This window comes from Tetrao urogallus (assembly GCF_951394365.1).
Source record: "Tetrao urogallus genome assembly, chromosome: 12".
Classification (NCBI taxonomy): Eukaryota; Metazoa; Chordata; class Aves; order Galliformes; family Phasianidae; genus Tetrao; species Tetrao urogallus.
In genome coordinates this window covers 1,105,040-1,130,802 of record NC_136825.1, presented here as the reverse complement: position 1 = coordinate 1,130,802, position 25,763 = coordinate 1,105,040, and the positions used below count along the sequence as shown (strand labels likewise).

Sequence of the window (25,763 nt, the reverse complement as noted above, 5' to 3'; positions counted from 1 at the left end):
AGCACGCACCCCGCACCCAGCCCGATGTCCCCCACGCCGTGCTCCGTGCCTTCATCCTGCCAGCCCGCGCACTCTCTTCCTAGTCGAGCCGTGCAGAGCCGCGTTGTACCGAGCCGCGCCGTGCCAAACGGAGCCTTAGAGCGCCGAATCGAACCCGCCCGCGCCGCGCCGCGCCGCTCCGTACCCACCGTGCGCCCCCGGTGGCGGTGGGAGGCGGAGCGGGCGGGGCCGGGGCGGGGCGGGCCGAGTTGTGCCGAGCCGAGCGGAGCCGGCCCTCCGCCCCTCCCGCCCCGCCCGCCCGTGCGGCGGCCGCGGCGGAGGTCGGCGGCGGCGGTGCGCGGGGATGGGGCGATGGCGCGGGCGGGCGGCGGGGGCCCGCGGGAGCTGTCCCTGGAGGAGGTGCTGAAGTGCTACGAGCAGCCGCTGAACGAGGAGCAGGCGTGGGCGCTCTGCTTTCAGGGCTGCCGTGCCGCCGCCGCCGCCGCCGCCCCCTCCGCCGCTCCGCTCCGCACCGCCGACATCCGCCTCCGCGGCGACGGCAGCGTAGCGCTTCCACCCCCGCCGCCCGGTAAGGAGCTGGGAGAAGGAGGGGCGGGGCCGGCAGCGGGGGGTACCGCCACCGGTGGGGGGGTGTACCGGCGCCGGGGGTACCGGGTTATCGGAACAGTACCGGGGTACCGGGACCTGCGGGGAGTGCTGCACCGCGCTGCCCACCGGCGCTGCCCGGGTTACCGACGCCGCAGCGGCCCTGGGATTACGGGTGGAGGACACCGGCACCGGGAAGGAAGGACGGGAACTGGAGGAGGAATAGAGAGAGTCGATACCGGAGAGAAAAAGGACGGGAGGCCGTGGGCGTCGGTGTGGGGTCGGCAATGCGGGCAGCGGCAGCGGGGGGGCGGGAAGGCGGGACTGGAAGGCGGGACTGGCAGCGGGGGGGACCGGAGGTGGTGGCAGCGATGGGACCGGCACTGCGGGACCGCGAGGATGGAGCCGGGCGGGGCTGTGCGTGGGGCTGGGGACGGCGGAGCCACGCAGGACAGGCAGGGACGGATGGACGGACGCGCAGGGACACACAGCGGCACGCAGCGGCGGCCGCAGCGCACCCGCACCCACGGGCACAGACCCCGCACCCCCCTCCCTCAGGGGGCATCGCGGGGCAGCCCCGACCCCGACCTTTGCACTCTCGGCCGTGCCTTCCGTGCGGGCGGGCGGTGCTGTCGGGCAGAGCCCGCTGTGTTTATGGTCTGTAATTAGGCACGGCCGGGTGCCAGCAGCAATGAGCAGCCTGAGCCTAATGACAGAGCTCAGCCCACGCCTCGCCCCGCGTGGGGACAGCCCCGACTGGTGCCCGCCGGCTCCTGCGTGCCCCAAAATGGCTCGGGGTGCTCGGGCCGAGCGAGGACGCTGCGGTGTCTCCGACTGCTCAGCGAGGCTGAGATTGCTGCATGTCCCCACGGCTGGCAGCGAGCAGGGTGCTGCGGCGTGCCTGTGTGTCCTTGCTGCTGGCTGTAGCGATGCTCCTGGGAGCAGGGCATAGGGATGTATCCAGGCTCTTTGCTGCTGCAGCGCTTGGGGGCTGTGGGTAGCTCCCAGCACAGCCATGGGTATAGCATGGGTCCCAGCACCAGCACATAGCTCTGCAGCGGCACAGGGCACAGGGTGAACCCACAGGGGGTGTACTCCATGTCCCCATCCCACAGCGTCTCCCACCCGGAAGGAAGCAGCCAGCAGGTGAGTGCTGCACAGCCACCAGCACCGTGGCCTCATTTGGCACCACGGCTACAGGCACTGCTGTTCCCGGTGCATCCTGTCCTGTTGCAGCCATGGCTGCTCCTCTGTCCCTGGTTTGCATCCAGGAAAAGCTTTTCTGCTTCCTCCTCTCAGCTGGATCTGCTGGCTGCTCCACCACCATACGGGATGTGATGCCGGTGCCTGCCTGCAGGGCTCAGGGACTGACATGGCTGCAGGGTCACAGGCTCCTGTAGTCAGTGGGAGGGGGCTGCAATCCTGTTCTGCCTGGCCTCATCCTGCTCAGAGGGTCCCAGATTGGGCTCCTGACTGCAGCCAGCACACAGCCTCAGCTGTCCCTGCCATGGGCTGCTGCATTGATTAGCTAAATGGGGAGATGGGCACAGCGTGTAATGGATGCACAGATGATGGTGGGGTAATGGCCTGCACTCTCCTGGGCCCAGGGCAGTGCTCTGCTCTGCAGCTGCTGCTGGGCAAAGTGGAGCAAGGGGCACCTGGGCACTTCCCTTGGGTCCCATGCGAAAGACACAGTTGCTCGTCATCGTATGGCTGCAGTGCTCCCCTAGAAGGGGCTGAGCTGCCTGAGAGCCTTTGGCCTGAGCTTGTGTGTGTGTGCAGTGCTTGTGTGTGTGTGCAGTGCTTGTGTGTATTGGCGTGGTGCCTGTGTGTGTGCATGGTGCTTGTGTGTGTGCAGTGCTCCAGCTGTGCCACCTCTGCAGTGAAAGGAGCATCAGTATCACTGTCAGCTGAGTGCTGCCCGTCTCTGCACCACATGCAGGGCTGTGCTGTTGGTCCCTGCAAACAACACGGGGCTGTGCCAGCTCAGGATGAGACCGGCTGGGGGTGGGAGTCCTGGCTCGGGTGCAGCAGTCCCAGGGTGGGAGGCACAAAGTGAGGTGAGGCTGACCTCCAGCCTTGGGGCCTCAGTGACTGTACCTTTCTCTCCCCCAGAGCTGCCTCTGCTGCTGACGCCTGCTGCTGAAGCACAGGTATGTGGGGACCCTCATCTCTGAGCTGGATGTCTGCTGGCTGCACATCACGGGGGCCCCTGGGCAGGCAGTGTCATGGCACCACGGCATGGCTATGTGTTCCCCTGTGCATCTCCTCCTGCTCCTCTTGCTGTGAGCCAATGGGGTCCTGGTGTGCTCTGGGTGGTGAGGCCCAGACTCAACGGATGGGGCTCTGCACGCAGATATGGCACGGGCAGTGCCAGGGCTTTTGATGGCACAGCGGTGCCGTTTCCTTGCAGATGGTGCAGTCCTTGGGTTTTGCCATCTACCGGGCGCTGGACTGGGGGCTGGATGAGAACGAGGAGCGGGAGCTGAGCCCACAGCTGGAGCAGCTCATCGACCTGATGACCAACAGTGACTCAGAGGACAGTGGCTGTGGCACGGCCGACGAGGGCTATGGGGGGCAGGAGGAAGAGGAGGAGAGTGGCGAGGGGCCGCTGCGAGCTGTGCGCACTTTCGGGCAGGCCATGCGGTGCTGCGCTGCACGCCTTGCCGATCCCAACGAAGCCCAGGCTCATTACCAGGCCGTGTGCCGGGCGCTCTTTGCTGAAACTGTGGAACTCAAAGCCTTCCTGGCCAAGATCCGCGATGCCAAGGAGGTGAGAAGGTTGCCCGTGTGGGGAGATCCTTGGGATCTTAAAATGCTGCAGTGACCACAGTGGGATAACAGTGTCCCCGTGTCATCACAGATGCTGCAGAAGCTGAAGGAGGATGAGGAGGCAGAGGAGAGGCCGGCAGCAGAGCTGGGCAGCCTGCGCAATACGGACTGGGTACAGCAGCACGGCGCGGCCATGCAGGGGGTTGGGGCTGTGGGAGGGCCAGCTCTGACCCCACACCCCCGGCAGGCCCGGCTGTGGGTGCAGCTGATGCGGGAGCTGCGGCACGGCGTCAAGCTGAAGAAGGTGCAGGAGAAGCAGTTCAACCCACTGCCCACCGAGTACCAGCTGACCCCCTTCGAGATGCTCATGCAGGACATCCGCGCGCGCAACTACAAGCTGCGCAAGGTCATGGTGAGCACAGACAGGTGACCCCACACTGGGATGTGCTGCCATCAACCAGCTGGTGCTGACACTGTTCTCTACCAGGTGGACGGGGACATCCCACCACGAGTGAAGAAGGATGCCCACGAGCTCATCCTGGACTTCATCCGCTCCCGGCCCCCACTCAAGCAGGTGGGTGCTGACCCTGCAGGGTCCCCATGGTCGCAGCCCCTGGGCTGGACTCACTGCGAGCCCTGAGCTGCAGCATCCCGGCTCTGTTTCCTGCAGGCGTCAGAGCGGAGGCTACGGCCACTGCCCCAGAAACAGAGGACACTGCATGAGAAGATCTTGGAGGAGATCAAGCAGGAGAGGAAGCTCCGACCCGTGGAGACATCATACCGGGGTCAGAAAGGTACTGGCATTGCCTCCTCTGCACCATGGTGTCATGGCAGGACCCAGTGCCAAACCCCATCCCCTTCCCAGGGTACAGCTCACTGCCCTGCATCCCGCACGCCTGCTCCAGCCACCTCACCTCCAGCTCCTGCATCGATCTGTCTGTGCCCGAGGCCAGCACAGTGCCAGCACGGCCACGGCCCCGCGTCCTGCTCAAGGCACCCACACTGGCAGAGATGGAGGAGATGAGCATCTCCGAGGTGAAAAAAGGGCTGTGGTGGGGATGCCAGGGGGGCACAGGATAGGGGTGTGTGGGTCACTGGGTGATGCTGTCCGTGCGGTCTTGCAGGAGGAGGACTCACCAAGCACAGAGTCTGTCTCAGGGCTGCCTATGAAGCGGGACCGCTCCTTCTCGGAGCAGGACCTAGCCCAGTTCCAGAGTGAGCTTGGTGGTGGCCACGCAGCACCCAAGGTGCTGGAGTCGCTGGATCCCGAGCCCCGGCCCCGATCAGGTACTCCTGTGCTGCCCCAAGCCCAGTCCTGCGTTGGGATCCCCATCCCCCAAACACTCAGTGTCCCTGCCTTCAGCACAGCCCACCCCATGTCCCGCACACCCTGTCCCCATGTCACCAAGGGTCACTTTGCCGTGCTCTCCAGCCAACACTTGCTGGAGGAGTTGTGTGTGGCAGTGTGTCCTCACTGTGTCCTCCTGGTGTCCCATCATGCAGGCTCTGTTCCCGCCAGCTACCACCCAGTGCCATACGGCCCTGCACCCCGCGCTGCACTGGGCTCAGTGGAGGAGAGGCCGGAGGATGGCTCCAGCACTGCGCCCAGCAGCAGCTCCAAGCACCTCTGGCTGGTGAGTGTGAGACTGGAGCTGCGGGCATGGCCCGGAGTGAGGGCTCACAGTGCAGGATTTGTGGGGTCGGGTCTTGCCACATGTGGGAGTGATGGCTCCTGTCTCCCCCAGGAGTTCAGCCACCCCGTGGAGAGCCTGGCCCTCACGGTGGAGGAGATGATCAACGTGCGTAGGGTGCTGGTCAAGGCCGAGATGGAGAAGTTCCTACAGAGCAAGGAGCTCTACAACAGCCTGAAGAAGGGCAAGGTGGGGACTCAGACTGGGGGGGCTGAGCTGCTCCCATGCCATTTGCACCTGGTGCTCACCCTGCCTGTGCCCACAGGTCTGCTGCTGCTGCCGCACCAAATTTCCCCTCTTCTCCTGGCCTGCAGCCTGTCTCTTCTGCAAGCGGTGAGCACTGTGCCATGCCACGCCATGCTGTGTCGTGCTGTGCTGCACTGTGCCATGCCATGGTGCTGGGGCTGGTGGGAGGGTGCCTCGGTGGTGGCCCTGCTCACCTGCTTCTCCTCGTATCCCCAGGTCTGTCTGCTCCTCCTGCAGCCTGAAGGTAAGGGACCTGCTCAGGTCACTGTCACCAATCCCAGTCCCAGTCCCTGTCTGACCATCTGGACTGTGCTGACCCCGCATGGACCTGGGGTGAAGGGGACGCCCCTGGGTGCTGCCCCTGATGCCCACTGCCCTGACAGATGAAGATGCCTTCCAAGAAGCTGGCTCACATCCCTGTCTACGCACTGGGCTTCGAGAGCCTCCCAGGCTCACTGCTGGCCAAAGCTCTGCCGCTGCGCAAGAGGGAAACCTTCCAGTGAGTCCAGCACCCTACAAGGGTCCCGCATCCTCAAATGTCTTCCTCCCACCCTCCTCCTCCCCACGCCGGGGCTGATGGCACGCACTGCACCCACAGCTCGCTGCCAGGTCCAGGCTGGCGCCGGGTGGAGGAGGAGTTCCCCCACATCTACGCTCAGGGCTCCGTGCTCCGCGACGTCTGCAGCGACTGCACCGGCTTCGTGGCCGACGTCATCTGCTCCAGTCGCCGCAGTGTGGCCGTCCTCAACGCCGCTCCGCGCCGCCCCGCTGCCCCGCGCTCCCTGCGCTGCAGCTCCTGGCACGAGTGAGGGCCCGGCGCCCACCCTGCCCAGATGTACATATATACATAGGATGTATACATACAGCCTCTATATTTATATACCTTACGGACATTATGGACCAGGGGATGCGGAGCTCCGCGGCTCCCAGCTCACATCCCCGTGACGCCCTCCTGTCTCTGCTGCTGATGGGGCGCTGGCACGGCCCCGGAGACAGGGAGGGGGTCTCTCTGGGGCACCCTTTGTCCCCCATCCTCTCGGTCCCATTTCTGTGCCAAGCCCTGCAGGGACTGGGACGCCTTATTGCTCCATGTTGGTGTCACGGCCCTGCAGGTGGCACGGCCCCATGCTGATGTCACGGCCCCTCGGGTGCCACAGTCACACTGTACATAATGACCCCCTGCCAATAAACCATTCTGGGCTGCCCTCCCGGGGCTGTTCCTGCGCTGGATGGAGTCGGGCACAGGGTTGCGCAGGAGGGTGCTCGGGGACAGAGGGGACACCCCAAGTGACCCCGTGGTGGGCTATCTGCCGGGCCCCGCATCACACCGCTGCAATCTTTTTGGCAGTACTGCAGGAACGGGGTGTCCCTGCGATGCTCGCCACCCCATCTCAGGCTGTGCCCCACTGGCACCGTAGGAAAACCCCTCACCAACAGTTCCCATGCCCACCCAACCGCTCAGGGCCCCCGAGCTGCCCCCGTGTCCCGCTGTGCATCCCCCACCTCCGGGTTATGTCCCGCCGTGACCCCGCGCGGGGACCGTGGGAAAACGCGCATCCCCACGCTCCCTCCCCGAGACATATTTCACGCAGCGATAGCACGGGGGCGCGAAATAGGTTCTACCCTGCGGGTACCGCGCCTGCGTCCCTGCCGGCTCAGGAAGGCGCCGTGCGAGGGGACGGGCATCGAAGTTGCGCGTGCGCGCTGGAGCCTCGTGCGCAGGCGCGGTGCGCGGATCAGACTGCGCAGGCGGGAGGGAGGCGGGCCGCGCAGGCGCAGTGCGGCGCGGGGCTCCATGTCGCGGAGGGCCCTGCGGCGGCTGCGGGGCGAGCAGCGGGGCCAGGAGGAGCCGGGCCTGGGCGAGTTGGGCCTGGCCTCCGGCCCCGAGCGAGGCGGGGAGTGGCCGCAGGCAGCTGCCAAAGCCAGGGGTCGCCCCGGTGTCAGCAACCGCTTCGAGCTGGTGAGAGGCGGCGGGGCCTGGGGAGGGTCGTGCTTTAGGGGCGGTGTCAGCGGTGGGGTTGGGGCGTGCGGTGGCAGGGAGGTCCGAAGGGAAGGATAAGTGTGGGGATGGGAGCTGGAGGGGGCTGTGGGGATGGGGAGGGAAAGCTGGTGAGGGACGGAGGCAGCAGGGTGCACGGAGAGGCGCCTGGGGCTGTGTGGCACCCGAGGGTGGCCGGGGTGTCAGTGTTGGAAGCGCAGGGCATGGCGGAGCGGGGGCTGGGTGTGTTGTCAGAGCTGGGAATCATTGCTGCTGCCTTCCCAGTGTGTGCGATCCTGGTGCTGCTGGTCTGGGATCAAATGGGTGCTGAGGGCACACGTGGGTCTCTGGAGGGACAGATCCCAGCCCCTCAGCTCTGGGCCCCTTCGCCAGCCTCAGCTGTTCCCATCTTAACCGTGAGGCTGTGAACGAGGTTGGTTGCAGAGACTCTTCCCAGGGAAGAGTGGAATCCAGATAGGGCTGTGTGATTGATTTATGCTCACTGTGTCGTAGCAGACCTGTAGTCGTGGGTCTGCAACCAGTAAGCAAATGCAAAGACACCCTGGTGCCCAGCAGGCACCGTGCTTTCAATGAGCAATCACCCCCAGCCCATGTTCTGGAGAAAGCAACTGAGAAGCCGAGCCCTTCACTGCTTCTGCAGCGCTTTATCATTTGCAGGTGTGAACAGAACAAGGTTGCACAACCCTGTCCTCGTGGCTGTAGGGAGGGCGTGATGCAGCCGTGTACCTGCTGCTGCAACTTGTTCTTTTGTTTGCACAGATCACCAGTGAAGAACTGGAGGATGACCTGTCATCCAAAGAAGGGCGAGCAGATGCCAGGCTCAAAGAGCACAATGTTGCAGAGGGAAGCAATGAGGAGCCTACACCTGAAGAGGCAGAACACAATGGGCAGAGAGATGGGAAAGGGACAAACCAGCCAGACCAAACGGTAACACAGCTGCAGCTGCCTGGTAGTGACAGCTGCTGCCGTGCAAGGCACAGAAAGTGGTTCAGAAAAAGAGGCTGCTTCTCTGCTCCATTCACTGCACAGTTAATACAGTGCTGTGCTATAGGCAGGCTGGGCTGCTGGGTCAGTGCTCAGCAAGCATTTGTTGTGGAGTGAATGGTGTAAATGCTCCCAACAATATAAGCTGAAAATTGGACTTGCTTCTTTCCTGTTTCGCTTGTATTTGTTGTTGTCATTTTCTGTTAGAGTCCCTTCTCTAATCTGTTCCAGCTCGAAAACATCTCCTTGACATGACAGTTGCAAAAGCATGTGAAGAAATGGGCTTTTTAAGTAACAGCTGGACACTGCAAATGTAGCCCATACAATATTGGTGGTGAAGGTAGGGGCAGTGAAAAGAATTATCCCCTTGGCCTCATCCAGTAGAAGGCAGTATTTGGTGTGGTGGCAGTGTGGCTGGAGGAGGAGGGGCTGCCCTCTGTGTGTGCTTGGGAGTGCTTCAGATACGCAGGGTGAGCTTTGCTCAGTCAGACCTCACGTGAGCAGTGGCTCAGATGTGGCCCTGACCCCAAATTTGCTGTTAAACACAGCAGAACGCACCTGCTGCTGCTCTGTGGATTTCCTGGGTAGAAACATGGGTGCTGTCAGCATGTGTGGAACCAGATTGGAGCTGGGTTCCTGGCTCTGAAATCTGCCTGGGAGTTGTGGAGCTGTTCTTGGGACTCTGTTACTCAGGTGTAGTGCTGTGGAGAGATGGTGATCCTGGAAAAGTGTCGTTAGTTCTGTGTGCCCTGGGGAAGCACCAACACAGACAGCAGCACGCATCTTGGGTTGGGAAATGTTTTGCAGCATGGTGAGCTGAAGCAGCTGCATCTGCAGCAAGATGAGTTTGTATCACATGGTGCTCTCAGGCAGCTGTTGGTTTCTGTTAATTGGTGTGACTGATGAAGCTGTCGTGCTCACTGGAAACACAGAAATGAAGTTTGTTCTAGGAAGTAATGCAGGGATGAAACACTTCTTCCAAACCCTGGCATGTCTGAACTGTTTCTTGCCTGATTTTATGGTCTCAAGCGTAGAAGTGAAAGTAACCTGAGATTCATCCCTCACATTTGCAAACCCTTGGTGCTTTCTTCTATTTTCTCCTTGCATCTCAAGTTTCATTTGCTGACAAGGTGAGTATTGTACAGATGAATATTGGTTTCATTCAAGGGACCTTCTGGTATGCTGATCCCTGTGGCAAATATTCTTCTCCTCGATGGAACGTTCTTTTCCAGCAGTGTCTGGGTTTGCTCTGACAGCTGTTTCATTTCTTTTTGCAGCCTGTGTTGAATAACAAGCCACGAAAGAAAAAAAAGAAAAGGAAAACAAAGAAAACTTCAGCAGGCGAGGCTCTGGTATGTGTGTGTTTGTTGTGAGGGTTGGTGGCTGTGCTGATGTCTGCCTTGGGATGGGATGACAAAGCGATGACACTGGCTTCAGAAAAGATTTTGAAGCCAAAGTGCTCCTCCTTGCACTGTGCTCATTTAAATGTATGAAGTGGCAACAACATTGTGGTCCTTGAAGCAGTGGGACTCCACAGCTCTGCTGCAGGTGGTTTAGAGCTGAAATCCTCACAGCAGCTTTTCCTTTCATCTTTGAGGCTCTGCACAGGAGGGGACTTGCAAAGGTTTTGCATTTTCATGATGCTGACTTTGCCCTACTTAGAGAGCTCTTCCAGCACTGCAGAGCTCTACAGAGCTCACACTGCTGGCAGTGATTCCTGTTACCTTTGCCTGTTTCTCTGTGCTCAGCCATGCTTCTCCTTGTTGTTTGGCATCATAGAGCTAAATGCTGACAAATGTGTGCTCATCCCAAGTGTATTATCAGACATGCATGGCTAAGCGTCCTTCCAGGAGGATGTGCTTCTGTCTCCTTGTGATGAAGGGAATGAGGGGATGGTGATTCTCATTCTCTTAATTGTCCACTCCTAAGTAAGAGTGCTTGAAGAGGAGAAAGAGCTTTATCCCACGTCTGTGTGTTGTGGATAAAACAGACACATGTTTATACTTGAATCTTTCTTTATTATCACTCTGTTATGCTGGGATGCTTTAACTGCATGAGCTAGTTTAGGAAACTGAGTTTAGAAGAGTAGTGTATATAATATAAATGCAGTTCAAGTTGTTTTGTTTTTTTTTCTAAAAGCCAAGAGCCTCAATTTGGGAGAGGTCCTTGGCAATACACAGTGGGCTGCAGCATGCTTTGGTGCTGGGAGGGCTGCCCCAGGTAGGTGTGGGCTGGCAGCCGCCTCCCTGGGAATGCATGTGGGTGCTGAGGGGTCAGTCACCAAGGGAGAAAACCCCTCAGAAAGCCTGCTTCCTCTCCTGCTCTGAGAGTGATGAGCAGAAGGGTGACATCTGCCAGCCCTGAGCTCTGGGGAGGTTTAATCCCCAGAAATAGGCAGTTTGATTTGCAAACTAGAGATAAAGCTGTCAAACTAGAGATAAAGCTGCCTTTGTTCTGTCACTGAAATGCAAAACAATATAAGCTTTTCATGTACTGCATGTATACTGCACACAGTATATTTAGCTGGAAAAGGCAACCTCAGAATGCTGTCTGAGTGTCACGAATGGAATTCCACCTTCTGCCCACGTGCATCCCGAGGAGGATATGAAGGGCCGCATGAGAAATGCGTCACTTGCTGTCTGTGGGCAAAATAGAGGGAAATTGAGGTGAAAGTGCTGTGCAGCTGTTGAATGTGTTCTGCTGGATGTGTTCTTCTGGCTGTTTGAAGAGTGGGAAGTGACCATGCAGTATGTTAAAACTGGATTACAAACGTGCTAGTGTCTAATTTTGTGTTACAACGGTCACAGCAGTAATTCAATGTTTCCGTGGAAAGCAGACAGGGAGGGTTGATTTATTTTACCATTAAAATCAGCCCCCCAACTTTTCATGGTATTTTAGGAAGTTAGGTCATCATACAAGTAAACGAGACAAAGCACAGCTTTGTAGGAGAGGGGAGACCAGAGACCAGGCATGCACATACTTGTGAGCTGTGTTGTGTGGGAAGGACCACTGTGTCCTGCTGGTTTGGGCTCAGAGCACGAGGCCAGCAGCAAGCCTGCCATGCTGGCTTTATTCAGTTGACACACTCGGGCTTGTGATAGTATGAGAAGTGTCCTGTGATGCCTTGAGGAAGGAGGGAGAGCAGCCAGCCTTCTGGGGGCAGTTGGGCAGGGATGGCAAGCACAGGAGTGGGATTCCTGAGGGAAATGCAGGGTGCTGGGTGGAAAGCGAGAAGCCTCGATACATGAGAGTATGTGGGCTCCCAGAGTGGGGCTGAAGCAGGGTGAGCAATGGGGGGGTCTGTGGGGTGAGATTGGAGCGAGCCACAGGGCCTGGAGGCAGCTGGGTGACCTGTGTGCCTCCGTGTCTCATCCTGTAATTACTGCCTTGTCTTTGCACGTGCATGTCTTAAGGAAGATGATGACCTGGAAGACATCGACAGCTTGCTGGAGAAGATTGAGGATACCAATGGACTATCACAAGAGAGCCAGAGTGGAGTAATTGCTGACAGCAAGCCTCTGCTCTACATAGAGCACAGGTAGTGCTCGCTTTCCTTCCTGGCTTTGAGTGTGACAGAAGTACTTGTATGCCAAGGAGGGGAGGTGGGAGCCTACATATGTAAGCTGGCCATAAATCCAGGACCTTATGTGAAAGGGGTTATGGTAGGTGGTTGCACACAGCCCCATCTCTAACTATTGCTCCTAAAGGTGTGCTCAGCTTTAAGCAGCAGTGAGAATTCTTTGCTGTCCCATCTGCTCTGAGTGGCTGACTGGACCAGGATGACCTCCAGAAGTGCCTTCCAGGCTAAAGCTGTTGGTGGCTCTGTGTTGAAAACTGTTGGTCGACTCTGTGCCTCAGTGAATAGAGCTTTGAAGCCAGACTAACCTGGCCAATGTGCCAATATATGCTGCCCTTCAAGGAGGGCTAAGCAGTACCAGCAACTAATTTCACCAGGAATGCCTGTTAGACTGGTCTAACCTTTCCAATGTCTGGCCATCAGCAAAGTGGACTGAGTGCTGGGCATGTCCACCAGCTGAGAAAGCTGTTAGCCTCACTAGACATCTGTAACATCACAGCCTGGATCAGCCAGCTTCTCTGTCCAGCCTGTCTCTGGGTTAGTGTGGATACTGGCAGCTCTTTTTCTTTTCTGGGAAAAAAACAAAAACATTTAAACTTGAAGGACTGAACAGTTTACCACATCAGGATTTGAAACCTCCAAACACACTGCATCAAAGCAATCTAGGCTGGTGGGCTTTTTTTGCTAGTTTAGTTAGTTTTCATTTTAGTAAAGGAAGGGATATTTGCTTGCCGAGATGTTTTAGACTTCAGTGAATTCTCTGGTCAGGTGAACGTTATTCAGAAGCCTTTGAAAAGTGGATAATGTCAGAGTGGGTGTGAGCTGGCAGTGCTGGAGCTCAACCTTCCCACTCCCTCTCTTTGAGCTTTTCTTACTGGATGGTAAAGAGGAAACCCCCCTTAAATGTGCCTCCCTTCTCTGGGCCAAATGTTAGATTAAGAAGACTGTAGGTGTTGCCATGCTTTGATGTAAGATCTTTGTATTAAAAGAATGTATTTTAAGCCTTGCCAGCCTTCATACAGTGGTTAGGGTGCTTGCCCTGGATTGCAGTCCACCACCACTAGACTTGGCAGTGGGTATCTCACGTTTTCCAGATGCAGACACCCCAGGCATGCTTCCCTGAGCTGAGGCTGTCCCTGGGAGCATGCCTGGCCCCAGCTGTCCTGGAGAGGGCAGCAAAAGTATTCCCTAGCTCGCAGTCTTTGGAGCAGAGTACAAGGAGCTGTACACCTGATTGAACAGGCATTTGGATGCCTCCTGCTCTGAGCATTAGCTGTTCTCCTTCTGGTGTGCTGTGTCACACCACTGGGGTGTGTGTGTGTGTGTGTGTGTCAGTTCAGAAGCCTGGCCAGGAATGGTTATGGTACAATACGCCTGGCTTTGTTCAAAAGGAAAAGATTGCAAGATTTTTGTCTGTTTAACTTTTCTTTCTTGTTTCAACATTCTCAGGAACTTGAATCCAGAGAATGAGTTGAAGAGATACTTCGGGGCTCGTGCTGTTCTTGGTGATCAGAGGTTAGTCCAAAATGTGATATTAAACACTTCTGAAGTTTGAGTTGCTGTGTCTGCCCTTGCCTTGGCATTGCTTACTGACTCCTTGGTGCTACACCTGTGCCAGGAGCCCATGGCACCCCAATATGTTCAAGTAGTCTTATTTAGTAGTCAGATTTTGGATCAGAAGAAAATCTTTTGGCTGTGTGTGAGGAAGGTGTAAGGTTCCTTCGGACTTTAGCTAGTAGTTCCTTTTTCTTTTGATGTTTATGTTTTTTCCCTCTCCCATCTACTGTCAAATGCCCTTATAAAATCTTCTTGTTCAGACTCATAGTCTGCTAGGTTCTTAGTCTTGTTCCAGCATTTGTTTCCTGTTAGTATTCCGAGTCTCTGTCTTAGGTGGACCCTGAGTACTTTCCAGGTAATCTCCTGAAGTTGCTCACGTATGCCCAGGTATCAACTGCTGTGTAGTGTAAGATTTCTGTGAGTTATCCACTGCTCTATGATTGATGGTATTCAGAAAATCCTGGGTTTCAGGGGCTGGTTGGTAAATGTGCACATAAGAAAGGTAGGCTCAGGATGGTGGTGGTGGAAAGGGAAGCTGTGAGAGAGTCTGTAGGTGAATTAAACTCTTTCAAGGAGAGATTAAATCAAAAAGTGGCATCTAGCACTCGAGGAAAAAGAAACATCCCTGACTAAGGAGATGTGACTTCCTTACAATTGCCTTGATTTCTGAATTCCTCTTGCTCTGAACCAGTACATCAGTTGCACTTCTGAGTACATCTTAAACCGCATCAGTCAACACTTGAAGGCCCTGCTGGGAGGATATGAGTCAGAGGGATATGGGGCTCTCTTAATTGGGCTTGGGAAGCTTTTTGAAGCAAGAGGCAGCTGAGAGCTTGGCAGGAGTAAAAACAAGGGAAAGAAGCCATTGAAATGCTTGAGACACTGACAAGCCCAAAGAGCAATGGTAAAGCAAGGAAGAGCCAGAGTGCGAAGGTGTGTTGTGTCTCAAAGGCAAGCATGTTAAAGGCAAAACTCTGGGCAAAAGCTCCATGTGGCAGGGCTGCAGCTGGGGAATAAATTGGATCCTTTTCCCTGAATCATCCTTTTTCTGGCTGGTTTTAGATCTCTGCATTCTGTTAGTGCAGGGAAAATGTAACCTGTCATGTTTATTTCCTCAGGCCGAGGCAAAGGCAGCGCCAGTATGTCCGCAGCACGTGGCTGACAGCTCCCAAGAATACCTGGCCACGCTACAGCAAAACAGGTGAGGCTTTCAGTGCTGCTTCAGAATGCCTCTGGCCGATGGTCCCACATCCATGTGGCTGCTCCTGCCAGTCGTGCTTTCCTGGAGCCTCAGTGCACAGAAACTGGAGCTGCTTCCATCAGCGGCCAGGCCCTGGCTTCTGCACTGCCTGATGTGAAAAGGGAATGGCTCCTCAGCTAATGCTGGAGAATACTTCCTTTCTCACCAAGGAGGACTCTTCACATTCTGTCTTAGCATTTGACTTTTTCCCCCCCACCACCCTTTACTGGAGGTAGCAGGTGATGTGTGCTTCCCTTCTTGCAGTAGTCTTACACAACTGTGAGAAAACATCCACAGGGAGAGCAAGCTGTCTGGGCTTCTCAAGTGGGTTTCAGAGATTGGCTTGTGGAAGGAAGTAATGAAATCTTGTGGGAGTTTCTGAAAACACATGTGGTTGTAGAGCCTGCAATGCCTACAAGCTTTCTATATTAGAAGAAAGCAGAGGAGTTTCAGCTGCTTGGGCTCACAGGCTGGCATCAGCAGTGCCCACATCTGTGTGCTCTCTAGGTATTGCCATGCAGCTGGTGGAGACCAGGAGGGGCGTGCAGTATTTCACATTCGAGCACCACCGCGAGTACCAGCAAGTGCAGTTCAAGTTTCTGGATGCTGTGGAGTCCATGGACCCCAACAACATCGTGGTACGTTGTGAAATTGCTCTCACATTCTGAGCACAAGTGGCCTGTAGCGCTGCGAGGCAGCGTTTGCCTTGTAACTGAGACAGGGGGCCAAAGTGGTGCAAATAAGGCCCCATCCCTGGTGGCCCACCCTTGTGGCACTGCTGGAGGATGCCAGGTGGTCCTCTGGCAGAGGAGCCTTCAGGAACTGGCTGTTTTGTGAAGGAATGGGAATAAAGCTCCCTTGTCTCGACTGTTCAGCTGGGAAAGTAAAAAATGTTATACAAATGCATCTTTAAATGGGACTCTAAACCAACAGTTATTCTATTTATAAATTCTTGCATGGTTGGGGGGAAAAAAAGCGTTTTCCTGGTATTGCAGCAAAACAGTCCTTTTGTTGAAAGCTCTTCATGCATGTTCAAGCTCATTAAAGTGTATGGTAACGTTTGTGGATTGCGATGATAAGCAACAGAGAAATTGCTCTGGACCCTGCTGAACCATAACTGAAGTATTTTTGCTCTGAAAACTCTGGCCACGTGAGTGTGGAAACATGCCCCAGAGACATTTCTTAAAGAGGCCACTGTCTCCTAAAGACAAAAGGCCCTTAAAGAGGCCAGAGTGTAGTTCCTTCTGATTTCCCACCCTCTGCTCTCAGCCAGTGCTCTCTAGAGCTCATCAGTTCTTCTTGCTAACTAGGCTGAGGGGTTCACCTTGGAAGTTGCAAGGAAATTCTATCCAGCCAGTTCAGATGTGTTTTCACACGCCGTGCAGAGCAGGGCAGATTTTCCACCATGCATTTTGGTCTTTATCTTTGTTGAATGGCCTGACTGCATTTAAAGACAGACCTACCGCTCTAGCCTCATTTTTCTATGGGAAAACCTAACAGTCCAGGATTTGCTGATGCTCAAAGTGCTTCAGAGCCCCAGCCAATGTACCTGTGACAGCCACAGTGTGTGTAGCCAGAGCGTCTGTCTGCCTTGCTGCTGTGGTTTCAGCATGCAAAACGTGTTTTTCTGGGAGCCCTGCTCAGTGAACGCTCTTCTGCTCTTGCCTGATGGATTAAATGAGTCTTGTTGGTCAAGTTGTGGTGGAATAAAAGCATTTTCCTTTATTGTTATGACCTCAGGTGCTCCACACCTTCCAAAATGAGGGACTGGGAAGGAACTTAAAGAGGGCAAGGAGAGGTGAAACATCATACAGAAGGCACCAAGGCAAAGGCACTGAGCTGGTCAGCCTAGAATGCAAAAGCTTTTAATGTAGTTGGGAATGTTGGCTGCCACCCTGCAGATGTACAACTTCCTGAGCCTCTGTAGCCTGTTCATAATATAAGTAGTGAATGAAGAGTTCTCTGAAGCATGATGATACTTAGGCTTGCATTCAGCAGCCTGGAAGTCCTTTCTTCCTGTCCATTCAGGAGCCAGATTCTGGGATTGTGGTAGGTGTGTGAAAATGTCCTCAGTGCCCAGAAGAAGCAAAAGCCTGATAAAATATTCAGGCTTCTTTAAAAAGGGTTAGGGAATGAAACAAAAATGCAACAGTGCCTTCTGCTATCCTGAATAGTGTGTGCAGTTCTGGGCCCTCCACCTCCAAAAGGACACAGTGGAGTTGGGCATTATTTGGAGGATGGCAGAGATGATCAGTGGCCTGGCATGGCCTTTGTGCTAGAATAGCTTTGTCTGGGATGATGCTGAGTGGGATATGCCCTCAGGTTCAGACCCAGAGGTGAGAGCAGCCCCTTCCTCTCATGTGCTGTGTCAGGGCATTTGTCTTCATGCCAGTCTCACAGAGCTCACCTTGCAGGCAGAGTGCATGAGAGATTGGTGATTGGTGCCATCTCCTGATCGAGCTCATGTTCTTGTGTAGCTGCTGCTTCAGATGAACCCGTACCACGTGGACTCCCTTCTGCAGCTCAGTGATGTCTGCCGGATGCAAGAGGATCAGGAGATGGCCCGTGACCTCGTAGGTGAGAGTGGAGGTGTGGAGTGGATGCTGGCAGAGGTTGTGAGGCTGCAGCGATTCCCTGCAGCGTAACCCACTCTGTGGGCTGGGGAGCAGCAAAGGGAACCTTCCCTCTGGGGCTAGCTGGAGTTGATGAATGCTCACTAAGGAAAACACCGGCCAGAGTACTTGGCAGCACAGCATCCTGGTGTAGGGAACCTGCTTTGGCAGGGGGGTTGGGCTCGATGATCTCTGGAGGTCCCTTCCAACCCCTGTGATTCTGTGCTGCTGGGGACAGGCTTTTGCTGCAGGTACGGCATGGAAAGGGAGAGGAAGGAAGGAAGAGGCACTGCTGTGACTTAGCTCTGTAGACACGTGCACACAGCACTGAGCAAGTCCTTCCTAGAAGTCACAGCTGAACGGTTGCTCTGAATTAGCCATCAAAGGCTTTTGGTTTTGTTTTGTTTTCCTTTCAGCAAAGGAGCAGCAAACCAGAAGGGTTTGGCTCTCTTTGTGACTCTGGCCCTGAGCACTCAGCCTCATGCTGCCTTTCAGACTTCTGACTTTTGCTGGAGGCTTTTGAGTAGAGCTGGACATGCTTGTCTGTGACAAAGCACGTTGCCTTTCACCTTTAAAAGGAATGAAAGGATTGTCTGGACATGATGGAGTGGTGTCACCTGTAGGAAGTCCTTTGCAGGAGGAGACTCAGATGCAGCTGCTACCAAATGCTGCAGTGTGAGGGATAGTCTGAGAAGCCCACCCTGCCCATGGGGAGTGTACATGACCCTCCAGGCCACAGTGACCAGCACACTGTGTGTCAGACTCAGCTTCTCCAAGCATTGCAAGCGAGTAGGAGGCATTCTGGGGGATAGCTGTCCCTCAGACTGCCGTGCTGCAGAGAGGTGAGCTGTTTGGTAACAGGAACACGTGCTTTTTAGCATGATAGGAGGGGCCAGAGATTAAGTGAGGACGGGATCTTTGGCTTCTACATGTGAAAACAGTTGTGGAGGAGGCAGCCGTAGTAGCCTCAATCCCAGATCCCCTCCAGAAGAGTTACTTTGCACAACGACAGTTGATCTAATGCCTGCAGAAAGGAGATTTGATTGCATTGCAATCTGCTGGGACCATGAAGTTGCTTTGCACTTTGCTGAGGTGTGAACAAGCTCATCTCCTCGCCTGTGGCTCATCTCACTCAGCAGTGTCTTCTTGGCCAAGCTGAGCCCCGTGTTGTCAGCGCTGGGTTAGCGTGCTATGCAGGGCTGCTGGTGTGTCCTGATGGTGTCTGTGCTGTCTGCAGAGCGGGCGCTGTACAGCCTGGAGTGCGCCTTCCACCCTGTCTTCAGTCTCACCAGTGGGAGCTGCAGGTTGGACTACCGGCGGCCGGAGAACAGGTAGGCAGCCACCTGCCTCTGTACCAGCCTGAGGGCACCCGTGGCATCATCCCCACGGCCTGCTTTGGGCACACAGACCCAGATTCACCACCCCTGCTGCGTCATCCGTGCTGTGGTGCTGGCAGCTTCAAGGGACCTCGAATGTCCCTTTCTGTCAGAATAGAATTTGCCTGTCTGCAGTCAACAGCGGCCTCCCTTGGTGAGGCAGGAGCAGGCAGTGCCTGAGAGAAGGCTGCCAGCAGCTCTTGTGCTGCCGGGTCACTTGCACTGAGACAGGCTGAGGCTTTTTCTGCCAAGCATCTTCTTTCCCAGGAGATTTCGTATTGGAGCATTAGCTGTTCCTCCCTGTCACATCCCTCATGTACAATTAGTACCCATTAGCCTGAAGCAGCACTTACTTTTGTCCTAAAACTCCTCGTGGTGTGATGAGGTCTGTGTTTGGTCACTCCTGTGCTGTCTGCTCGGCCGCTGTTCCTGGCACTTGCACTCCTCAAGGCCTGGTTGTTTATGTAACACTGATAGTTCTGCAGCTGCAGAGGAAGGTGACTTTATTCTGGGAATTTTCCAGTCAGCTGACCTAAGTAATCTCTCCCAAATTGCTCTACCTGGAGATTGCTCAGGTTTCCAGCACCCGCTGGCTGACAGACCATGCTGCCCGCGACCTCAGTGCTGTGATCTGTATCTCACCCGAGTTCAATGTTCATCTCTCCCCATGCATGTCTCATGTGCTGTGTCACCATCCCTGCGCAGTGCAGGGACAGCAGCAGAGGCATGACCGTGCAGAGCCCTAGCAGGCAGACTTCAGAGATTGCCTTGTTTCTGTTCCTTGTTTCTTGTTTCCTCAGTAGCTGGCTCTGGGGTGTGGGTGTGCGTGCACAAGGGGGTCAGATGTAGAACCAGCTATGGGTTTGTAGTCCTGATGCTTTCACGAAGATATCAAAATTTGAAGAAGGAAAAAAAAAAAAAAAAAGACTGATTTGGGTTCATTTTTAGTCCCTGTTCTTGAATGAGAAACGCTGCTTCTCTCAAATCAGGCTTCTAAAACCTGTTCTCCACACAGGGCTTTCTTCCTGGCTCTGTTCAAACACCTGATGTTCCTGGAGAAGAGGGGCTGTCCCCGGACAGCCCTGGAGTTCTGCAAGCTGATTCTGAGGTAGGTGGCCCTGCTGTGCCCCATCCCTGCAGCCAGAGCCAGGAGCTGTGGTGCTCGTGAGGAAATATGCTTTGAGCAACACACTTGACCCTCATCTGCCCAGGCTGGACAGAGCAGATGGAGCTGTAATACTGTCCCCAGCCTCAGCGAGGGCTTGTCACTCCTTAAGGATGTAGTCCCACAGGTTAGTTTTGAGCTTGTGCTCTTATCTGTACTGCTGCTGTGGAGAGATAGGTGGTTGTTTGGATGGAGGCTTAATAATACGGAGCCTCGCAGTCCCTTTTGGTTACTGAGCTCTGGGCCTGGCTTATAATTACAGCAGAGCCTGCAGTCTCTGCAAAGCTGCTGCACAACAGTGGCTTCAGCCTTCCTCCCATCTGGTGCTGTGGCGGGCCTGTCTCCTCTTTGTAGGGCACAGTGTGGGTGAGACATCGCTGTCCTCCCAGCTGTGCAGGGACGTTTGTATCCCCATTATCTGCACTTGCTGCGTTATGAAATGACTCGGAGTGCTAGTGGGGAAGTCTCATTTGACTCAGAAATTGGGGCAGGCACTTCAGCTTTTGTGACGCTTACTTTTTGATTCTTGTTGTGCTTGCTTCCCTCTGAAGCCTTGATCCAGAGAGTGACCCCTTGTGTGTGCTGCTGCTCATCGATTTCCTGTCCCTCCGAGCCAGAGAGTACGCCTTCCTGACACGCATGTTCCAGGAGTGGGAGGTGAGTTGCCAGCAGCCTTGTGAGGGACGAGGCAGGGCTAGGGGACAGCTTGCCCTGGGGCTGAAGAGCACGGGCCTTCTGTAAGCCCTTACCCCTTTTGGGGACTGTCTCGTGGGCAGGCTGTCAGCTGGAGGTCATTGGAACAACCACGAAGGCTGTCAGTGTTAGTTTCTGTTGTAATCCTGGTATCTTACAATCAATTGTATAAATTGAAGATTGCTTACTCAGACGTGGGGGCACCAAGCCAGTAGCTGGGAAGCCGTACTGAGATTACTGCATAGCATCATTTCTCGGTAATTCTCTCCCTCTGATCCTGCAGAGTCACCGGAATTTGTCCCAGCTCCCCAATTTTGCCTTCTCGGTGCCACTGGCATATTTCTTCCTGAGCCAGCAGGAGGAGCACTCGGAGCTGGAGCTGAGCCAAGCTCGGGAGAGGGCTGCCCGGCTCATCCAGCAGGCGCTGATCATGTTCCCAAGCGGTAAGTCCGTCCCCACCGGTAAGTCCATCCCCGCAGGCTTTGCCGCTTTCTTTGTATGTGAGAACGAACGCTGGATTCCAGGCAGTCAAATGCAGGAGCAGCGTTTTGCCTACGGGTTGCAAATGATGTTGGCCTCTGTCCATGTGTGACGGGAGCCTTGACTCAGAAGGGTGATGCTGCTCAGCCCACTGGCAGAACCCATCGCTGGGGTTCATCCTGCCCAGCTCTGTGGGAAGGGCAGTGAGAGAGCAATGGGGTCAGGCTGGGCACACGCACCAAGAGTCCTCCATGTGCTGGGAAGAGGTCAGCAGCTGTTCTCCCTGCTGCTCACCCTCCTCTCTGAGCGGCTCATGCCCCTTTAGTGGAGAGAGTCATGGGTGTGCAAGCTGGTGGAGAGTGAGAATTGAATTCTTAGAGCAGGAAAACTTTGTACCCTGAGGGTGCCCAGAATAGGCAGTGGGCCTCTCTTGACTTTCTCTCTTAGGCACTGTTGTGCTTTAGGTGTTCTCTCTATGGTTGTCCATCGCTCTTGCTTTTATCCCTGCTGTCCCTGAAGAAAGACACATGCCTCTCCAAGCCCAGAGGGGCACAGAATGCCAGGGAGGATGTGTCTTTAGAGCCCAGAATAAACAGCTTTTGAACAGAGCTTTAGTTTGTGTTGGTTGAAACAGTCTTTTTTGTACAGTATGTCATGGTGACTGACATAAAACCCTTATTTAATTTCAAAGGCTAGCAACACTAAGTGCATAAAGTTGCACCTTATTTAAGTGGCAAAAAAAAAAAAAAGAAAAAGTGTTCTTGTTTATTTACTCTGGGTCTGTTTCCGTCATCCAGAGGCTAAAACACAGCGTATCTTCCAGCTGCAAAGCTGCCCCAGGGGTGGGAGTGTTTCTGCAGCCCTGGCAGTGGTGTCTGCCTGCTCCCATGGCACTTCTGCTGAACACGAGCTGTGTGACTTTCTCCTGCAGTTCTTATGCCGCTGTTGGACCACTGCAGTGTGCAGCCTGATGCCAGGGTCGCCTCCCATTCCTTTTTTGGGCTGAATGCTCAGATAAGGTAAGGCTTGGAGATGTTCTCAGTGAAGAGAAGGAATCGATTTTGCTGGTTGTGGGGCTTTTGCTTGCTCAGGCAGCTAATGGAGTTTAAAAGCTGCAGAGAATATTTACTTTTCTGAGAGGCTCTTAGATGCATTTATAATGGATTCCCATAAAGGCTATCAGATAACTCTCATAGACCTGCTTCACCTTAGTGTGGCTGGGTCAGAAGTTCATCCTGCAGCCTGTTGGTGCGTGCAGTTGGAACGATGTGTGCATGCTTTCAGGGCAGACTGTCTCCTGTGAGTCTGGGTTTCCCTGACATGTGGTCCTCCCAAACACGTGAATGGTCTCCCCCTGAGGTAAAGGCAGAGTAACTTTCATTTCGTGGCTGTGTCTATCCCAGAAATAGAGGCAGAAAAACTGGTGAAGGTAGATGTAGGCAGCAGGGCTGGGAGCCTGTGATTCCTCCCTGCATGTTCTCACACCGAAGCACAGCGTGGAGACGACGAGCCCTTTCCAGGAAGCACAGAGAGCTGCAGGCAAGAGGAGAGTGCGCTGAATAACGCTTGTCTCCTCAGCCAGCCTCCTGCCTTGAACCAGTTGACGTCCCTCTACGTGGGAAGGACTCACTCCCTGTGGAAGGACCCTGCTGTCATGGCTTGGCTGGAGACGAACGTCCACGAGGTCTTACGCATGGTGGATGCCAGGGACCCGCTGGTGGAGGAGTCTGAGCGCAAGTGAGTGCGGCAGGCAGAGGTGATCAGCTCTGTTGCTGGACCTCAGTGCTGACAAACAGGGACACATCAGGCCGGGGGCTTTTCAGGCAAGGGAGGAGCTCTCTGTGATGCTGGGGTTTGCTCAGAGCAGCTAAAAATGTTTTCAAGCTCTGAGAAGTTGAGGAAGGTGGCATTAGTTTTTGTCCTAAACTAAGCTTAGTTTGCTCTGCTGACCTGCAGCGTAAGGAGGTCGGTGAGAGTGAGCTGTTCTGCCCTTCCATTTGAAGGTCAGCAGCTGCCAAGTGACTTTGGCTTTGCCTTCAGCCAGCTCTGTCTGATTCTGCGAGTGACAGCAGAGCCAGGCGTGGAGCTGAGGCTGCACGTAGAGAAGCAGAAATGAAATGCTGGTTGTACTGAGCTGTGCTCCTTGCTAACTGCTGTCCCCCCCTCCCTTCTTTAGGAGGAAAATGCGATACCAGAGTGCACCCAGGAATATCTACCGGCATGTCATCCTTTCAGAGATGAAGGAGGCCACGGCAGCTCTGCCTCTGGTGAGAGGCCCTGATAGGGCACAGATAGCACTGCTGTGTGCAGCGTGGTGGCATTCTAGACCCTGCTACACGTGCAGACATTGGGCGCATCTCAGGCCAGAGCCACCAGAAGGAAACATCCGCATGACCTCGAAGCTTCCACCCAGTGTGCCCAGCTTCCAGGGTGTCCTCGGGATGAGCACACAGTGTTGTGTGGGCAGGCTGGGCTGTGGCTGATGATTTCCCCAAGACTGAGGCCTGCCCAGCTGGTCCGACTGTCTCCGTGCCTGGAGATGCACAGCCTTCACCTTCCCTCTCTTCTTCCTCTCTGCAGGAGGTGACATCGCAGCCTGTGATGGGGTTTGACCCCCTTCCTCCTTTAGACTCCATCATCTCCTACACGAGACCAGAAAGGTACCCTCACCTTGGGCCTGCTGGCACAGCTCTCCTCCCAGTGACGATGCCCTCAGCCTCGGGCTGGGCTGCACACAGGTGCTCTGTGCTGCTGTCCTCCTCCACCTGGGAGGAAGAGCGGCCTTGGCTGGTGGTGCTTGCCGACAGGCAGAGCGTTACAGGCAGGACTGGTCCTGCTGCTTCTGCCTGGGGCTGCTGGTGGCTGTCAGACAGCAGCTAGTCACAGCTGTGGAGGCAAAGGCTGCTGAAGAGCTTGGGTTGCTTCTTAACTGATGTGGTTTGTAGTAAATGAAACCTGGATAAGAAACCCCTATGAATTCCCAAAGGGGGGCAGTGGGGGAGCCCAGCTGGCTCACGGAGGGGGCAGTGCGTTGTGAGACAGCGTGGTTCTCACCAGCTCCTCTGCCCTGTCTTGGCCCAAACAAGCACAGTCAGGTGGAGTAGAAGCTTCCCTTTAAGTGTGGTGTGTGATTTCTGTCTTTCAGAACGAATCATCCATCCAATGAAAGCACTTTATCTCTTTTCTTCCGATCACTGTTGCCAAATTTTAACTTGCAGGTATGTAGCAAACAACAAAGCAGCTGCCTGGCAAATCAGAGCATGTTTTTGCTTTCAGTCCGCAGAAGTTTTTACTGCACAGGGTTTCTGCAAAGGGAGTGGCTCTTGGCATATGCAGTGTGCAAACGTCAGGTTGCAGAGCAGCCTGATGCTTTCTGGCATGTGGCATTGTCTGTGTCTGCCTGCTGCAGCCAGCTCCGAGCCTGGGTGCTGCAGCTCCTCTCTGTTGCAGGGTGACATCAGGCACGACGGAGACGAAGAGGCAGGAGCGGGGCAGGACCTGAACCAGGGGGTGAACCGGCTTATGGCGGCCATGCGGGACATGCTGGCCAACATCCAGTTCCAGGAACCCCCACGAGATGACAATGCTGAAGGCGATGGGGACTGGGACTGAGCTGAGAGCTCACGCCTGCCCCTAACCCTGGGTGATTGCACCCCGCCCCCTGCGCTCCAATAAAGTCCTACAAAGCAGAGGGGCTGGCTGTCGTTTGGGGGAAGAGGCTGCGGCCAGGGGAGGCTGCAGCAGGGGCTGAGCACTGTCTTAAAATGGGAGAGCTAATTACAGCAGCTGTCCCTCGGCAGCTTAGGCCCCTTCTGGCCCCTTACAGATGCATTCGTTGCCTGGTTCCCCCAGCTGCTCTCCTGTGCTTAATCATGGGAGATCTCTTCCTTGTGCTCCTCCTGTCCTTTGTGCCTCCTTCGGGTGAAGGCTCCTTTTCTCCTCCCTGCTGCTGAGTGCGGGGGCAGGGATGGACCAGGCTGCACGGAGCTGCTCTGTTGCTGTCTGGGGGGGGGGGGGGAGTAGCTCGAGTTGTGCTGCAGCCTCTGATGGTGCTTGAAACAGAAAGGATACCCCTCCCCTCTTTTTGCTTTCCTCTCCCTTCCCTTGTTTTGCCACCTTCAAGCAGGGTGCAGTGTGGTGCAGCGCCCAGAATGAGGTCAGCTGCAATAAAGCCCTTAGCTCATCGTTCCTGCTCACAAAGCTTTTCCATTTCTGCTGTGTAACGGTGTACGAGGCTCTAATGCTGAGCCAGGCTGCACTGCCCGGAACAACCACTCCCCCCTGTGCTGCAGCTCAGCTCCCCAGCTGGGGCTGGCTCCGTTCTGCCCTCCTGCATCCATGTGGGAGCCAAGACCCATCCACGCTCGTGCTGTTGGGAGCTGCAGACTCGACATTTTGCAGCTCTGTCCCCAAACCCCTGCTGACAAAGCTGAAATTCGCTACTGAGCCACGTGGGGAAGCTGATGTCTGCTAGGCTGGATTCCTCCTGCTCACGTTTCCCCCTCGGCCTGGGCTGGTCCTGCCTGGGGGGAACGAGAGGCTTTAGGGACGCCGTCTGCCCAGGTGGATGGCGCCGAGCAGGGCTGCTCCATCCAGCTGGGCTGTGCCGCCAGCATTTGGCTGTGGGCGCCTGGCCCTATGAGCTGTGCTGGAGATCAGGGCCAGGCATCGTGCTTGCACGTTTGAGGACATCCCCGTGCTGCAACTTCCAACGTGGCAGTGATGTGTGCTCTTTTGAGCTGGCCTCAACTCTGCGTGCCGCTCTCGTTTGCGGGGTGTAAAGCCA

The 25,763-nt window shown here is 55.4% G+C and overlaps 2 protein-coding genes across 2 annotated transcripts; both read left to right on the top strand.

Annotated features, from left to right (window-relative positions):
* Window positions 1–351: 351 nt before the first annotated feature.
* Window positions 352–6,103, top strand: SPIRE2 (spire type actin nucleation factor 2; the record flags this gene model as incomplete). The annotated part of the gene is made up of 15 exons (XM_079541285.1): window positions 352–568; window positions 2,701–2,738; window positions 2,999–3,358; window positions 3,449–3,529; window positions 3,605–3,769; window positions 3,845–3,931; window positions 4,028–4,151; window positions 4,223–4,392; window positions 4,482–4,644; window positions 4,861–4,991; window positions 5,103–5,237; window positions 5,314–5,381; window positions 5,511–5,538; window positions 5,678–5,793; window positions 5,893–6,103. 15 exons carry the CDS (start codon window positions 352–354, stop codon window positions 6,101–6,103), a joined length of 2,094 nt encoding a protein of 697 aa, XP_079397411.1.
* Window positions 6,104–7,089: 986 nt separating this feature from the next.
* Window positions 7,090–24,589, top strand: TCF25 (TCF25 ribosome quality control complex subunit; the record flags this gene model as incomplete). Its single annotated transcript, XM_079541460.1, has 18 exons — window positions 7,090–7,254; window positions 8,053–8,220; window positions 9,555–9,629; window positions 11,691–11,815; window positions 13,304–13,369; window positions 14,530–14,612; window positions 15,159–15,289; window positions 17,129–17,228; window positions 18,501–18,594; window positions 19,655–19,747; window positions 20,356–20,461; window positions 20,781–20,940; window positions 21,909–21,996; window positions 22,556–22,714; window positions 23,154–23,244; window positions 23,558–23,637; window positions 24,123–24,195; window positions 24,428–24,589. The coding sequence occupies 18 exons, from the start codon at window positions 7,090–7,092 to the stop codon at window positions 24,587–24,589; spliced, it is 2,019 nt and encodes a 672-aa protein (XP_079397586.1).
* Window positions 24,590–25,763: the final 1,174 nt, after the last annotated feature.